This window comes from Drosophila subobscura, chromosome U (genome assembly GCF_008121235.1).
Source record: "Drosophila subobscura isolate 14011-0131.10 chromosome U, UCBerk_Dsub_1.0, whole genome shotgun sequence".
Lineage (NCBI taxonomy): Eukaryota > Metazoa > Arthropoda > Insecta > Diptera > Drosophilidae > Drosophila > Drosophila subobscura.
Genome location: NC_048534.1, coordinates 17,076,679 through 17,094,274, shown reverse-complemented (window position 1 = coordinate 17,094,274; position 17,596 = coordinate 17,076,679). Strand labels below are relative to the sequence as shown.

Below are 17,596 nucleotides of genomic sequence, written 5' to 3'. Positions count from 1 at the left end.
AATGAAAGAAAGTTGCGGGTCTTTTGGCAAAATGTTAGCTGAATGCAAGGTGTAAAAATGTGAAATTAAAAAAATGTTAATTCCTTCTTCATTTAGTTATTCTTTATAACATTTGTGGTTTAATTTCTTTAACAAATTTAATTTTGATTTTGTATTTCTCCGTGCCATTCGCTCTCTTCGTGTGTGTGTGTGTGGCGCATTTGAGGTTAACACACCTTAGACATATACATACACATCACACATAGAGGAAACTCTCGCACACATAGCCAGGAAGCTCTCACACAGTGAAAGAGCAACGTCCAAAAGCAGAGCCCCAGCCCCGAGAAGCCGCTAGTGCTCCTGTGCGTATGCAGCAATTTCTTTTCGGTGGAGCTCTTCCTCTCTGGTTTTGGGGAGCATGAAAAATCGATCGATTTCCCGGTCCCTCTCATTCCACGCTCCGTCTGGAGCTACAATTATGCCCCGGCCTTCCCAACTCCCCACCCAACCCCTTCCCCCCGCGACGACGGCTGCCGCTTATCAGCAAAAATACGAATCCGTAGTACTCCACATAGTTTCCTTTGAACAGAATTGGCAGGACTCTGCAGAGAGTGGCTACCCGGGGGGTGGTTACTTTTTCTGCACAGAGCAAGAGAGAAAGCAAGAGGGAGGGAGAGAGAGAGAGTTCTGTCAGCTTTGCAGAATTTAGAGCTTACTCTCTGAAACAGGTTCCTGCTGTCTGCCTCTCTCGCCGAGAGTCTCTCTGTGTGCCTCTCTGTTGACTGCACTTGTTCGTTCCTTTATTCTTTCAGTTTGCTTTTGCTGCGCCTTTCTTGCCGGTTTCCTACTCTTTGCTTTCATGTTTGCTTTGTACGGAACGGTCGGATGGTACGGGGAGGAAAAGCAATGAAGGGTGAAATAACGGGAATCCAACTAGAATTCGACAAAGCGAAAGGAAAATACAGCTTTGCGATAGTTTATCCAAGGGATGTGCAAGACGGGAACTATTTTTATAGAGTGGGGCAGACACACTGGTATTTGTTGCAAATTAAGCTTCACTTAAGCTTAGCTACATTTCCCCCAATAATCACAATCCACAAACCACTTAAAACATTTTTGGGAGTCTGCTGCTCCTCTCAAACTTTCTCACATATTAAGCGGCAAAATTGCTGAAACAAATTTTCCATTTTATTGAAAAATATGAAAAACTAATCACTATAATTTGTCAGTCAATAATAACAGCAGTAATTTGCAGCCAACAACCAAACTATAATCTAGCAATTTGCGAGCAATAATGTAATCAGTAAATTGCGTCTACACTTCTCGTGGCTCCGAACAAAAAAACTCGACCCCGACAGGCAATCAAGACCAAAGCTCAGAGCGGTTCGAAGATGCTATACAAGACGGCAAAAAGCCAAAAATTAAAGAAGAGAAAAAAATATAAATATGAGTATAAATCTACGTGCCAGCCGGAAAAATAATAAAACACAGGCGGGCCGAAAGAGTTTTTGTTTGAGCAAAGTGTGGCACAGCCAGCGGGTTGAACAAAGTGGATGGACAGTGGGTAGAAAATGATGGGAATTGGGAAGATATAAAATTCGAGAAGTAAATTAATATATAGAAGAGTATATAAGTGTAAATAGACAATGAAACAGATAAATTATAGTGACTCTGGGAGCGATTTAAATTGTTGTTTTCGGGTCCTGACTCAACTTTCCAGCACTCCAAACTTTCAATATCTTCCTTCACCGATTTTCATAACTTTCCTTACCACTGTCCTACCATTTTGGCATTGACAGCGTTGATGTTATCGCCTTGGTTCGAGCCAAAGGCAACAAAAAACAGCCAGAAGAATCGGAAGAAGCAGACGGTGACGTTGACTTTCAACTGTGGGAATTATGTGAGGAGCAGCAGCAACAGCAGCAGCAGCTTCGGCTTGCCACCTTAAAAGCTTCAGACAGCCTCAAAGAGTTCTTGGCCAAGAAGTCAATATAATTGACTTATCTCCGCTGCATTGTCTTCCCTCTAGCCTATTGAGACCGAGACCGAGACGGCTGCTATGGTTGTTGGCTTCGGTTCCCCTCTGCGGTTGGGTTCGAGCCATAATGAAGCTCGCTGGCCTCGTATTTGACTTATTGCGGTCGAAGCCCGCCGCCGACCAAGACGCTACAGAGTCGAATGAAAAAGATTCATTGATCGATGGCGACGGCGGCTCGAGAAGCGAAAAAAACACGTGAAATATTGGACTCAAAGTGTCCAGGTGAGAGGTGCGAGGAGGGAGGAGGTCTGGTCAATAACTATTGAGATTGATTGAGATTGCTTTGCGGTTAAATTGAAAGAAAGCAACAAAAACCTTTCCTCTGGTTATGCAAAATAAGAGCAGGGCAAAGATAGCTGCGAGATTACCAACTTCCCTTTCCTTTGAGAGCATTTTCAATTAATTTTTTTCGGCACTTTAACGGCTAAGGCAAAAAAATTGATTAGTTTCCACCTCTATTTTCTCGGTGAATCTGAGCATCTAAAGAATTCTGTGGCAATTTTCCACTCAAGCGACAAGCCAAGCCTCATCAAAATAAAGTTGCACCTCGAGGACTTTGGACTTTGATGCAAAAGTCAAAAGCAATTTATTTGAACCCTAACCCATCCGAGGCTTCTCTCAACGCACGTCCCCTGCATTCGATATACAATTATAATTCCTTGACTTCCATTCTGTGCATTCGGAGCGGAGTTCTTTTTGCTGCACAACGAATTTCGAAATGGAGAATTTGAAGCGCTCAATGAATTTGCATGCCCCGCATTCGTGTGTGGCAAATATTTAAACAATTTCTCATTTATTATATACTTGGTTGAAGTTTCGCCAATTTTCATTTCCTTCGGGCCCCCATTCGAGTGGGTCTGAGTTTTTGGGAAACGCAGTGGCCTACCCGAAAGGGGGTTCAAAGTGGAGGAGAGTCTTCGAAAAAGCTCAGAATGTTGACTGTAAAATACAAGAAATTTCCTGTTTAATGGATAATGGGCTAATTACAATAAATTAAAGGTTAAACCACTCAACTGAACATTTCCGTTCCAATATTTCCCAGTGTGAAATCCCAAATAGAAACCCTTTTTGTGATATTCAATATGCCTTTTGATTCCGGCGCCTTCACTTATATGACCCTCTCAAGGAGCTACCTACGTACGCCCCTGGGTCATAAATCTTTCTCCTTTTTGGCCCTTTCGTTGCATTCTTTTGACCGGGTGCCATGCCAACGGCTTGTGGTCTGAGTGCAGAGCGAAAATGAAATGAAATGAAATCTTTATGAATGAAATTTCTGCTTAATGCATTCGTCTCGTCTCGGCCACATGTGAGCAGCATGTGTGGGACTGATGATGATGGTTGGCGTTGCTGGAAATGGATGTGGAAGGGTCAGCCTGGGAAGTCCACATGCCGCCGAACGTTGCATGTTATTTTGCCTTTCGTTTTGCCTTCTCCAAATGTGCAACGTCTTTAATTGAGGCTCGGTCTGTCTTCTGTGGCAATGCAGAATTTGTCAGTTCTAATGGAATGTTGTGTCCACATAAATATGCAAACAACTTCCGACCGAGCAGCAGTCGCAGGGGCAGAACACTCATGCTTAAAATGCTTAAAATGCAACCGAAGGCCTCGTACAAAAGAGCTGCAACCCCAATCTAAAATGATTTCCCTCTTTGCACTCTTTTTTTGTGTTCATATTTTCCACTGCATTCCGCTGCTAATTGAGGACAATTAAAATTTATTAGCTGGCAACAGCAATTAAATGCAGAGGCCCATCACAGTACGAGTACGAGTGATTTTACAATATTTTACAGAAATTAAAAGTTGATATGTGCAAGAAGAAGTTTAATATATGAGATGGGGTTTTTGTAATGGAAAAATGTTGTAATGGGAGAACTGACATATCCATTTTAATAATGCAGTAAATTTATAGTTGATTCAAAAGTTCGTTGTGCATAATAATTTGCTAATACTTCTGCTCTGCACTGTTAGCTGCAATAAATGATAATTTTTAATGCTTATAAGCAGTAAAACATCTTCTACAAATAAGGTTCGCATGCCATTTATTTAAACGTATTTCAAACAGAATGTTTGTGAGAATATCTGATGTTTCTATGACTCAGTATTCTTCTGACATTTCAGCAGATATTTTTAGCATATTATTTCTATAACATTTCATGGACAGATTTCTTATCGTCTAAATTCATATTCTGGGCCTACACTTGTGTGTTTATCTTACTTCTTCGCATATAATAATAATAATAATTCATAATTAATACGACAAGCCATTCAAATAAACCAACCAAGCGGTTTGTTACCCAGGGTACCCATAGATAAACCAAAAATCATTACACAGCTTCTGGGAATTGCTCTTTCATGACTCGTACAAAGTATCTGCTGTGTGTGGTAAAGTATCTGGAGCTTCCACTCCCACTGGGAGCTAAGCTTATAACTCTAACAAGCTTACATCAATTCATATGCTGAATAATTGCATTTGTTTGGAATTGTGCGGAAGCCACTGCAAAAGGGTCAGAGCCCGAACCCACTTGACAATCAATCAGTCTTAAGTGGAGCAGAGAGCTGCAGCCACGGAGTGTGGCACCAGCATGAGATACAGAGAGAGAGAGAGAGAGAAGTACGAGTATCTGGAAGCAGCAGCAGCAGTAGCAGGCGGCATTAGCTGCTAATCTGCATATTGTGTCAAATGGTTGATGTGCGTTCGTACGAGTTAGTTTATTTTTTTGCCAAGTGGCACTTGCAACAAATTGGAGCTGAAGCCAGCTGCTGCGGGTACAAATTTCAATCTGCATCAGATGTGAGGGAGGAAAAGAAAAAGATTTACGAGAAATGGTGCAACTTTGCCGCACTGTGCTCGGCACTGGCAGTAGCGGCAAAAACAATAGAAAAATCAATAGGAATTGCAACCCCGAGCAGAAATCATATATATTCACATTCTGATCTCCAGTGTCGGGTGATTGCCCTCTTTGCCGGTGGCTGTGGCTGTAGCTGTAGCTGTGGTCCCTGAATGAATCTCCTGCACCCCTCAACCATCACCCAGGCTACGCTGCCACACGCTTCCTCCTGCTTTGACGACGATTCCGGCTTCGGATTCGTCTACGTCGTAGACTTCTCTCAATTGTCTGTGTGTGTGCGCGTGTGAGTGTGTGTTCCGTGGATATTTATGTGTGTGCGCTCGCGCATCGTATCCTTTTTATTGCACAAAAGCAGGAAGCTGTAGAGCTGGACCCAGGACCAGAATCAGGATTCAGGACCTCGACCGGTACCCAGGGTTGGGCATTTGAGGGTGGTGACGACAAATGGCAAAAAAAAGGAAGCAAAGTGTGGAGTGGAGTGCGGCAATACTTGTAACAAATCTGTAGGAACATAACAAAAAAACTGCAGATGCACGGGGTATAGACACACACCACACGTCATGTATGGTTGGAAGTGGAGGGGGTCTGGTGTAGGGGTGAGCCACACAGGAAGAACAGGGGCACGGGACTGCTGCCGATGATGCTGCTGCTGGTGCTGCTGCGGCCAGGCGCTATAAAAATGTAAAATTCATTCAGAAACAACAAAAGAAAGAGAGCGAAGAAGCAGAAGATATGCGACAGCAACAACGTGACTGCGCATAAATACGAGAAAGAACAAAGAGAAAGCAAAGGGTGAGAGACAAAAAAGGGAGTGAGACAGTGCAGGGAGACACAGAGAAAGAGTGGAGAATGCCAGACAACGGCAATCAATGACTTGTTTAGGCCAGCAGTAAAATGTTAGTAATAGCAAGGGGAAAATACGCACAAACCTATGTATATGAGATAAATGGGAGCAAAGAGAGCAAATTAAATAACATTTGTTGATAAGTTCACTCGAGGCAAAGCATTTCCTTCTTATATAAATATATTTCCCATGGAAAAATTATATTTTCTTAAACTAAGTTAAAAAGATTTTTAAATTCTACCCCTAGGGGGTATATTTCATCCATTTATGTTCCTCGCTGAGCTAATTTAAATCTCTATTTGCATTTTATATTATTTTTCACACGGATTAGCTCAAATTTATTTCATACCCAAAAGAATTTTCTCAAATTTCGTTTGTGCGCACGTTTAATATTATTCCTTGCTCTGATTAGAACAATATTTTCTCAGCAAACAGTTTTCCCCTTGATATTCTATTGTATTTATTAGTGGATATTCCCAAATTTCCACTTTGCCACGTACGTCTCTCCAATTTTCACCCAATTCGGAAACGCACCCTATTGACGTGTGCATGGAAATACCAACATTTTCCCTCGTGCGTTTCGCATCTGTTATTTATTTAGGTGTTCCAATCGATGCATTTATTCCCCACTTGGGATATTTTTACGTTTACACCGCGTTTTATTGTTTTTAACGGATTGGAAATGCTTTCCAATTAATTCCCGCCCCCAATCGAGCATTTATGCTGCGGATTCTGGCTCAATTTAATTAGTGTTCGAGGCTTTTGGGAATTAAAATGTCGCCCAATTAAAATGTGGCACACACTCATTGGACGCTGCAAAATAAGCGACAGCACAACACACGAGTGCAAACCGCGTAAAAGAATGCAGAATGCAGCAAAAAAATGCAAATATTTAACCTTGATGCCACATTCCACACACACACACACACACACACACACACACACACACACTCGAATGCAACCCCTCGCCGTGGATGCAAGTTGAATGGCCTCTTTGCTTATGACGGTCACTGTACCGCGGCACCCTCCAACTACATACCTTTCTCCCCCCAACACCCTCTCTCTCAGCGGCTCTCTCCCATCGCTTCCATCGATTGCTATTTCTGCGTTCTACTTTGTTTGTTTTGTATTCTATTCTCCTTCTTTTTGCTTTTTTTTTGTTTAATTCAATTTTAGTACATTGCACTTTTTGTGCCAACGATGACGCCGGAAGTGCAGCGGAAGGTAATGGAAGTGCTGGGTGTGGTGTGGACTCGGGGAGGGTTGGGTTGGGTTGAGGTGAGTCGAGTCGGATTGGGGCTTCCCCCTTAGTCAGACAATTGCCGACAGACCGTCTCTTGCATGAGAGAGTTGTTCCTGCATTGCTTGTTCCTGCCCGGGCACACTGCCAACAGTTCTCTCTCGCTTCGGACTTGTTTCAGTTGCTGGTCTTCTCATAAGTTTTTGGCACATTTCATGCCCGATTCTGTGCCTTTGTTCAGCATTTCTCGTTGGCTGTCCAAAGCTTCGCTGGACTTTCTGTTGTGCACCTTAATGCCATCAGACTAAGGCGATGGAAGGGTATAATGGGATTGCTAGTGGCACTTGTTATCTACAAAGGGAAGAGGAAACATTTCATTTCAACTATCTTATGCTTTGAAATAGGATTAGGAGCTGTCCTTGGAAGTGTAGAAAATACGGATGAGTTCCCGCCTTTGTGTATGTGAGAACTTGTTGGTTTTCGGAAAATCCATATCCCTCTTGGAAACCCCGCCTCCAGCCCCTCAAATACCAACCGTTTCGATCTCAACCACCTCCAGGGTATCCGAACAGTCAGCTTTTAAAGTCTGAGAGGGGAAGATTGCATGCAGAACGCAATGTTAATCCCAAACACACACAAAACTACTTAATCGCCTTTTCGAAATAAAAGTAATCAGCAATTGGCCGCCCCAGAGCCCTGTGTTGCCTCTCGCCAAGCCACAGTTTCCGTTCCATTAATGGCACATCGAAGAATTTTGCTTTGTGCACACGCAAAATATTCCTCAGAGCTCAAAAGCCAGACAAGAGTCTGCAAATTTAATTAAGGTGTTACCTCTATTCAACACCACCCAGGCGTTCGCATTCACAAAGACCCACAAAAGAAGGCAAAGCAGGGGGAAAAAAGTAATTCCTTTCAAAGGGTTTTCCAGGAAGAGGAGTCGTCGCTGGCACAAGACAACCAAGGGAAGGACGGAAGGAAGGGTTCGCAAAGTGAAGAGTTTACTGTCTGCAGGTCCCACATTTAATTGCTTAAAAGCTTCGGCATGCAGTGACCCAGAGCACTTTTGATCAACTGAAATTGTTATTACTGAAGCGAAATATTCGTACGCCTTTGGGGGTAACACAGTTAATGACATTATAATGGCCAATTGTTCGGGTTGGACGGGGGGAAATTGTATTGTAAATAAAGGCAATTCGATTTGTTTTAGTTGGGAGTTCGATTTGATAGCTAGAGGGAAAGCAGAGGTTCCAGAAAAAGAGAATTGTTGTGTGCAATTATAGAGCCTGAATTGAGGTATTAAAGAAATTTAGATAATTGTCTATCTACCTTTCTACAGTTCTCTTATAATCCATATTTCAGACTCCACAAATTTCTGCCAGTGTTTAAGCACTTAAGCTATTACTTACAACAACATCTTAACCATTCCATTCTGAGCCATGCAGCCCAGCTATTATCCTGTTGGTCTTGTGCACCTCCTCGAGTGTGTGATCAGCTACCTGAGTTATCATTATCGCTGAATTCCAGTTAGCACCACAGGTAGTTTGTGTTTTTGCCCACTCAGCGTCTAGAGAGGGCGTGTCACCAAAGGCTCATGCCCATGTGTTAACACATAATTTGTTGAGAGCGCAGCCAGCCATACGGCCATCCAGACAGACAGACAGACAGACGGACAAGAGCCCAGACGGAGGAGAGTATCGGGTATCGTACCTCGAGTGTGTGTGCACAGGCCACGCCTCCTCCTCCTCCTGTTGGACCTGGCTACTGTGTTTACGCTGCTCGAGCGGGTTTCTTTTGGACGTACTGCGACCGTCTCGCCTTCTGTTGTTTGCCGCCGATATGCAAATATTTGCCACGAACGCCCGATATGCATTGTCTGGGCCAATTTCCAATCCAATCCTTTGGCGCATGGCACAAAAAAATGCACAGAAAAAATAAATAAGGAAAGGGGGCGAGAAGGTGCGTAATGACTTTATTTATGACCGGAGACTCAGACAATAGCCTCGAGAGAAGAGAAACCAATGCAATATTTGCATGTTCAAGTCATTTTCTGCCCGAGCATCCTTTTGGCGAGAGTGTTGACAGGCCATTAATACTCCAAGGACCTGGGCAATTTAATGAGTTTTGTGGGCCCCCAGACCGATTTATGATTTCACGGGAATTTCATTGGGAAATTATAAGCTTGGAGAGGGCATCTTTTTGACTTCAATTTAAATAGCACAAACAACAGCTCAATTAATCATTGTCTGCTCAATTTTTCATTGTCACCGAGGGGCATGCACCAGTAAATGACATTTTTGGTTGGGACTGGGACTGGGATTGGCATTGAGGTTGGTGTTGGTGTTGGTGTTGGGGTTCCCCTCTCAGTCTCATGGGCACTGGATGTAGATCTGGCTCTCGTCTATTTCATATTTGATGAAGCACTTCGTTTGTGTCCTGGTCTCTGCCTGTCATCCATTCTGTTGCCATATTCCCGGACACATTAAGCGGACCCACATCCTACTCTCATTCCCTTTCCCAGTCCCTCTCCCTATTCCTTTATAAAAACCAAAAATGAAGCGTGTTTCAACCCCCAGTCGGCGCTCCTCTCCCCTGACTGTCTGTTATTCTATTCATTTTCAGAAATGTTCTACCTGAGAGTGAGAGCTAGTAGCTGTTCGCTCTATTGTTGCTGAAGTGCCACGCGCTGGCTGGTGGCACAACAGAGAAATCTCCTCTAACAGAATGCTTCATCGCCTTTGATGAAGTGGGCTTTGCATATGCGTACCATGTAGGGATTTGCAAACCCTTCGTTTATGGCAATGGGTGGTAGGGCTATGGCGCTCCCTTTTTGTCTAAACGTTTAAATAGTTTCCTTTCATTTGCATAAAATTCTAGGGGTTGTGCCCGCAGTTCTTGGTAAAAAATTCTGGAATTTCATAATTTTGTTGGCTGAATTTGATGGCAAAGGATGTGAAACAGTTTTTTGACCCTGCTGGAAGTAGGGGGTCATAGTTTTGGTATTAAATGAGTTGTAAATTAATATTTTTCGTGGGTAAACATAAGGGTAAAGGGTTTTAGATGAAATATAAAAGAGAAATGTGGGGAATGGGGTAACTTTTAATGAGGGATCTTCATGTTTGGAGTTGACATTTGAAGAGTAAACATTTCTTAGGTACAAATATATTAAGAGTCTTCTTCTTCGAAGCTATTGAAGTGTACCCTAAAACCTGTAAAAATATTATCACCCACAACTTTCATTTCCCTGCAAATTTAATGACTTTTAAATATATTTAATGGCACCACCTCCCCAAATTCATACATATTAAAGTCTCATAAAAAGTATTATTTCCTTATTGTGTGCCATTCCATAAATAAAGCACAACGAAAATATTCAAAAATGGTCATAAATTGATTTGACTTTGGGTCATAAAGTGGAATTGGAAAGCGCGTCAAAGAAATCGTCAGTTGGCAAACTCTTGTTTGTGCGGGTGAAAAGCGCCTGTCAATAAAATATGGAAATATGAATTTTAATTGCATGCCATGGGGCAATATCCAAAGTGGAAATCAATAGAGCGGAATATCAAAATCCACCAAAAAAAGCGTGCCCGAAAAGAAGAAAGCAAACATATCATCCACCAAAGACAATTAAAGGTTCATTAGGCAGGTTTTTTTTTTGTATTTGGGTTGAGAGTCAAGTCAGCAAATAAAAGTGTCGTAATTTATGCATTTCGTGTTGATCTTTTATGAGGCGAGCTACTGAAACTTGTTAAAAAAACTGTTGCCTGCAGTTAAAATTCGAATAAACTGTAGGAACGGGCCACGCCTTGGCTTGAAACTGAACCAGAAATATATTTACAGACGAGTTCTTCTTGGGTTTACGACACAGCAGGTGGTCGCTTGGCGTTGACTTTTAATCGTTTTTAAATGACTTTAATATGAGTAGAGCTGTGCCCCAAGGTGATGCCCTGTGGGGGCGTGTCGCAGTTGGAGACCTCTTCAATAGTTTATCAACTTTTTCTTGCTTATTTTCGCCCGAAATTCGACATGGATTCAATCAGTTTAATAGCTAATTCATCTTCATCATTTCCATATTTCGAAGAGTACCCGAAAAGCCGTCCAACTATTCTTTTTGGGGCCTGCCATGACGCATCAATCATTAGAATGCATTGCATATATAAATATAAATCAGGCGAAACAGAAATTCCAACATCAAATATTCATTTATGCCGAAATGTAGAGCTATGCATACCCGACAAAAAAGCTCCTCTATACAACATATTGTGTCGCATTTTATCTTCGCCTTTAATTAAGTGACGCTATGAAAAATAAAACAACTCTTTTTTTTCCGTTCCAACTTTGTTTTGATTAATCGGCAGATTGGGGCATTTTCAAATGCATTTTTTACACGCCACAAAAGCCGCTGCAGAAGCAGCTCGATTGAAATTAGGCGAAACAATGAAATGATTTTGTTTCGGCTTCAAAGAAAACTCTGCCAAACAAATTGTAAATGATTTATAAGGCTTAAAGATCCCCGTGAGCTTGTTACCCCCGAAACTATGGGTTTATTAGCGGCCCAGAAGCGAGTTATGCAAATCGCGAACATTTCGATAATTTGTTTGGTAGTCAACTCCGTCAACTGATTAGCAGATCCCAGAGATACACAGATACATTTAGCCCGTAGAGCAGCCATACGTTTCCGTGTCTGTGGACCGTTTTATGTGCGGTGCGGAGACATTTTCATAGCTAATTGCAATTAAGATGCCGCAGTGGAGATAACCCCAGAGAGGTGAGAATTAAATGTATTTGGGAATCGAGCTTTGGAGCAGACGATGCTCAATTTTCAATGAACAATGTAATGGGAGACTTAGGTTGAGGTGTTCTGTGGGGACTTTAAGAGGTTATAAATGACACGAGATCGTTAAAATTAGTTAAGTAGCATTTGGAGTTGATTGAATACGTGTTCCTTATATTTATTTTCGTAGATGTCTTCTTCTGGATTTCTTTGCAAATATAAACATAAAATCGGAAGCTCAGTAGCGGCTCATTTGCCGGCCCTGTACCCGCTATCCACACATCGTTAGCCATAACTCATGGGCCCTACCAATTGTCAATGTACATATACATTCCGGTCACACCCAAAGAACCCAATAATCGGCATGGGCTAGTTATAAGATCATTAGCAATCTCCCTGTCCTTCTGCTAGTCAAACAATTGTTGGACCAGAAATCCTCCTTCTCGCGTAAAAAGCAAATAAAACAATTGTCAACACATTCGGTTATTGTGCAACGGTCAATGAAGAGTCAGCGGCGCCTGCGCAGCTGTTGGAAACCTTTTCTGCCCTCTCTTCCTCTCTTCCCCTCTCCCTCCCGCTCCCTCTCAACTAACCAGAACCTTTCGTTACCTTGCCGTTGCTTACACCCAAATAGGAGGGTGCGTGCCGCGCCGGTTGTGGGATTATAGATGAGGGACAGACACACCAGACATGGCGTGTTGCACATCGGGTAATTAAAATAATTTTCACAATGAAATATTTTTCAAGGGCGACCATGTGTGGCACACATTCGGCGGCGACTTCTGGGGGTGGAAAGAGCTGCGTGAAACCCTGAATTCGAAAACCCAAAACCTAGGGCGCAACCTGGTAGCCAGACAGAGTTCTGGGCCTAGGACAATGTGATTGCTGGAGCGTTGTGTATGTAGAGCACGTCGGGGCGACATCAAACAGCAACCGAAAATCCCACATCCTGTGCAAAAAAGTCCTTGACTGCCGCGGCACTCCCACCGTCGCTCACATTCGGGCAACTCTGTGCCAAATAACTTGAATATTAAATATTTTTGCTAATATCATTAAAAAGTTTTCACTTTGTGCAACATTCTCTTCTGTGACGACGCTTTGTGCCGGCTGCTGCTGCTGCCTCTGATGCCTGCCACACAGCAATTAAAAAGTGAAAAGTTGACAATTTTCTCAGGCTTGCAGTTGCCACATCCCATCCCATGCCATCCCCTCCCCTGAAGCTGTCCAAAAACGTTGCTCTGTTCGTCATCTTTTGTGGCTTACTCCTGGAAATGTTCTCCTGCTATTGGGAGGGGCTTCTACTTTAATTAGCAGCAAATAAATTGTAGGAAATTCTGTGTGGTTATGGGAATGGAATGAGCAGCTTCCTTTCAGTGAGATTTGGCAGCTAACGCTGGGTTGGGCCACTACAAAGGGATCCAATTAATGCAAAATTCAATGGCTGAACAATCTCTAGACCCCGTAATTATCAGATGGAGATGTTTTGGGGTTTATGTGGGATGATGAATCAGGAAACGGTTACGAATTCAATTTATGTTTTAAAGAGGAAAATTCCCATAAAATATTACTTCCTATTGCCATTTAATCGATATGGAGATTAATCCCCGAGGAAAGTTCTTTAGTTTTTACTTTTTTTACGAGCTCTGGTCACGCATAAACTGGTGGCCCCTCAATGCCCTGAATACTTCATTAGCCTTCACAGGCTGTGTAAATGTTATTTGCTCTCCAAAACCATTGAATAATTCACTTTCATTGACCCATAAACTTTGCCCACCGCCCATAAAATATTTCCCTGTCCTCCACTGATGAAACAGAAATCAATTTAACCTTTTTTTCCACCTTCTATTTGCAGAAACGTACAGCAAGGAAAATGTATTAAAACCTTGAACGAGGAACAAAGGAAATAAAATCCATGAATAATTCAAAAGTAAAGTGTAAAATCCACAAGTAATAGTTATAGAGGGAGAGAGAGAGAGCAGAAAAGATATAGAGGAAACGACGAGAGTCGGCAATTAACTTGGCGAAAAGCAAAGTCAACGCGTGCCCCACCATAATGGCGGCACGACGTTGCCACTTGGCCCGATCCCGTGACGGGGGGCCGCTCCGGCAACGTGCTGCTTGCAACATATTCAATCTATCCTCCTGCTCAATATTTGTGGTCATAGTCCATCTTCTGGCCGTTTCCCAAGCTGTCAGCGAGGAGGAGACCAGCTTTGCGGGCCTCTCGGCGGAGAATGCCGCCAGGATGCTGGCTGGGAGTCCCGGCGATGTGGACAAGAGTTCCTCCCATCACAGCGAGATGTCTCTGGTCCTGCCCCACGACACCTATCCTGGTTTTAGCATCAAGAAATTTAGGACACATCCAGTCAAAGTGAATGGCACATCGCATGGCGTGGCCAAGGGTGCTGGAGCAGGAAATGCCGCCGCCGCCTATCACATGCTGGACAGCGACTACTCCAAGTACTTCACGGTGCTCGATGATGGAGTGGTCATGACCACGGCGGACATCTCACCGCTGGTCAATCGTCCCGTTCAGCTGGTGGTGGTGGAGCAGACCCCCAATGCCACCAACACCCACAATCTGCAGCTGTTCGTGATGCACCGCAACGATATGCTGCGGTTCTCGGGCTCCCTGCTGGACGCCAGTGGAGAGGTTCGGGAGAATCATCCCGCCGGCACACGCGTGCGTGGTGTGCCCCTGATGCAGGCCTTCTCTGGGTCTCTGTTGGAGGAGGAGCTGGCCAAGCCCAAGAAGGTGCGCTACACCATCATCGATGGCAATGTGGACGATGCCTTTGCCCTGCAGGAGCGCAAGGCCAATCAGAACGTCCAGCTGAATGCCAAGTCCCTGGTGATTGATGGCAACGATGACTCCGGCGTTTGGTTGGTCACCAATCGTCCTCTCGACAGAGAGCTGCGCGCACACTACGACCTCTCCGTGGAAGCCTCCGATGTGGATGGCCTGGACAAGACCGTGTCCAGGATACAAATCACCGTGCTGGACGAGAACGACAACAGGCCCGTGTTCAAGTCCCAGGACTACAAGTTCGCCATCGCCGGCCAGAAGACCGCCAACATGGAGAGCAACAACAGCGTCAGCTACCAGCGATTCGCCATTCTGGGCAAGGTGGAGGCCACCGATGCCGATGGCGACAAGATTGCCTATCGCCTGAAGTCCCCCTCCAATGTGGTCATCATTGTACCCCAAACGGGCGAAATAATGCTCGCGGGAGAGCCCAACGCCAGTGAGTTGCTCATCGAAGTGGTCGCCCATGATCTGCGGTATCCCAGCCTGCTGAGCGCCCAGCCAGCAAAGGTCCTGCTGGAATTCCTGGCCCCCGAGCCGGTGTCCTTCATCATGCAGCACCTGGAACACGACGAGGTCAATCTGCACTCCCATCACCGCGAGAAGCGGCGCGTGACCCGCGCTGTTCGACCCACCAAGAGGATTGAGTTCACCGAAGCCGATGGCGATACGGAGGGCAAGAGTGTGTTTCAATTGGAGAAAGAGACCGACAAGGAAACGTTCAAGATACGCGATGATAATCCCTGGGTGACGGTCGAAACCAATGGAGCGGTGCGCGTCAAGAAGAAGTGGGACTACGAGGAGCTTGGACCAGAGAAAACAATTGATTTTTGGGTCATCATCACGAATATGGGACACAATGGTGAGTGGAAATTGTGTGTATAAAATAAGATTAAGCCATGGCCGGAGTGCCATCAAATGATACTCTCTCGGAGCAAAGAAAATATTATTTGCCATTTTTCCCCCACTGTTATTCAGTCAGAGTGCGCCAGATTGAAAGGCAATTAGCGTGTATTTATGGTATTTATTTGGACACAGACACTCTGCACTTCAGTCATAAATTTGTTGCACATTTAAGTAAAATTATGTTTGTCTCTCTCATATGCTTGTGGAGTGTGTGTGTGAAATATCAATGCGCCTGCATAATGAGCCCCCGACACAATGGCCACATTATGGAAATGTGTCAAAGATGAGCAGAACAGACAGCGGACAGGACATAAGTGCCTTTCAGCATGGCCAATCCAAACATAATCTAATTGAATTTGGATAGCAGTACGGCCGTGGCTGGGAGGTCAATAAGTGGATGACATACAGATGGTTGTGCCTCTTAGGAAATGACTTAGAACAGCTGCTGATTTAATGAGTTTCCCAGAACTTTGCAAATATATTTCGATTGATTGCAAATTCACATGGAAATATAATTCATCGTAATAAATTGTTCTGCTGGCAATAAAAAATGTTACGCATGAAAAATCAATTTGAAACAATTAAAAGTACATCACAGGCGAAATTGCTGAATGTCTTTTGACGCTACCTATCTCAGTGCTCCATCGGTGTAGCTCCATCTCAATTTTGTGCCCCAATATTCCATTTGCTTCTGTTTTGAGAGCATCTTTTGTTGCGATAAAATTGCAAATTGCTTTTCAAATATTTGGTTGTCATGGAAAGCAATTACACTTGAAAGAGGAGCAACACAGAGAGACAGAGAGAGAGAGAGATTGCACTGGCCCAGTGTGTGTGTACTTTTTTCAACCACTGTAGTTGGTCTGCCATTTCAAGCGGGGCTCGATAAGCAAATATTGAAGGACTCGAAACCCATTCAGGCATCAACTGAGCAGCTGTAAAGCGACTTAGGATTACACTGGACCAGAGTGGATAACCAATCCTCCAAAAACCTCACAAACCACACGACCATCCCACAGCCATCCTGTACCCGGCAACATTGCCCACTACTATCCATCCGGATAGATGCTCCCTGTGTGTGTGTGTGTGTGTGTGGTGAGTGTGTGTGCCCCAAAACTTTGACACGAGTCGAACAAAAAGTTCAACTAACGTGACAGCTCTGGGGTCTCGGTCTCCCATGATGTCCATTCTCGTTTACATCCATGTCCCAGGTCTCCGACAGACAGGACAAGTTCATGAAATGTTGAAATATATTCAGGAAGCACACATAGGCACTCGTATGTGTGTACACACCCACCCACAGATACTTGTTTCACTTAAATCAATGTCTGGCACAAAACTGAGAAAAAAAACCCACACAAAACAGTTTTTCCTCTGCAGTTTTTCCGCATTGCTCTCCCGCTAATTGTTGAGGCCGTTGACGGGTGCCCCAATATCATGGAATCGTATGGGATGTGGGATGCAAAGGGGTGCGTGTGTATGGTTTCCGACTGGGATTGGGATGGCCCCCTTTTGGACAGTTCATCTGTCAGTCAATTAACAGTTGCCATAAATGTTGCAACTGCAAATGTCGCTCATTCTGTTCCCTTTTTGCCCTCCCGCTCCCTCCCGTATTCGGTTGGAGTGATTTTCATTTGCAATGTTTGCTTTTCCCTGTCCCTCACTGCCACTCTGATATCCTTGACACTTTTGTAGGAAGCTCCGGAGAACTTATTAAACATGTATTTGTTAAGTGCAACGAGTGCTGAATTTTCCATTTCCCTTCGATTATTAAGTCTGCACTGGCGATGGATGCAAGGATGGAGATTCAAAGTAATATTTAATGAACGGATAATATTTGTGTAAAAGCCAATTCAAATGTAAGTGGCCTAAAGCTTATTAGTGCTACTTATGACAAGTGTAAAGGTTATTAGACTGCCTTAAACATAGGGGGATGTAAGGGAAGAAAGGCATCAGCAACTTCTTTATTGCACGCATAATTTAGAATTTTAAATTGCTACAAGATAGAAGCCATAAACATAATTTAAGGTGAAGGCTAACAAATAAACTACTAGAATTGGGAGGATATTCGAAGACCCTTCTGACAACTTTTGAACGACGTGCTCGATTTCGAGTCTCTTACGCAGACTCTTCATTCATTTTCAATCAATTTCTTTCACCCAAATA

General features: G+C 43.7%; 1 protein-coding gene across 13 annotated transcripts in view; it reads left to right on the top strand.

Annotated features, from left to right (window-relative positions):
- LOC117902199 (neural-cadherin) overlaps positions 1-17,596 on the top strand; it is a 139,859-nt gene that overhangs the window by 29,763 nt on the left and 92,500 nt on the right. For all 13 annotated transcript variants that reach the window (XM_034813413.1, XM_034813412.1, XM_034813410.1 and 10 more), the window contains one exon: positions 13,574-15,389. In XM_034813413.1, the coding sequence (XP_034669304.1) occupies positions 13,775-15,389 (1,615 nt within the window). In that variant the 5' untranslated portion in view covers positions 13,574-13,774. Of the gene's footprint in view, positions 1-13,573; positions 15,390-17,596 lie in introns of those variants that run through there.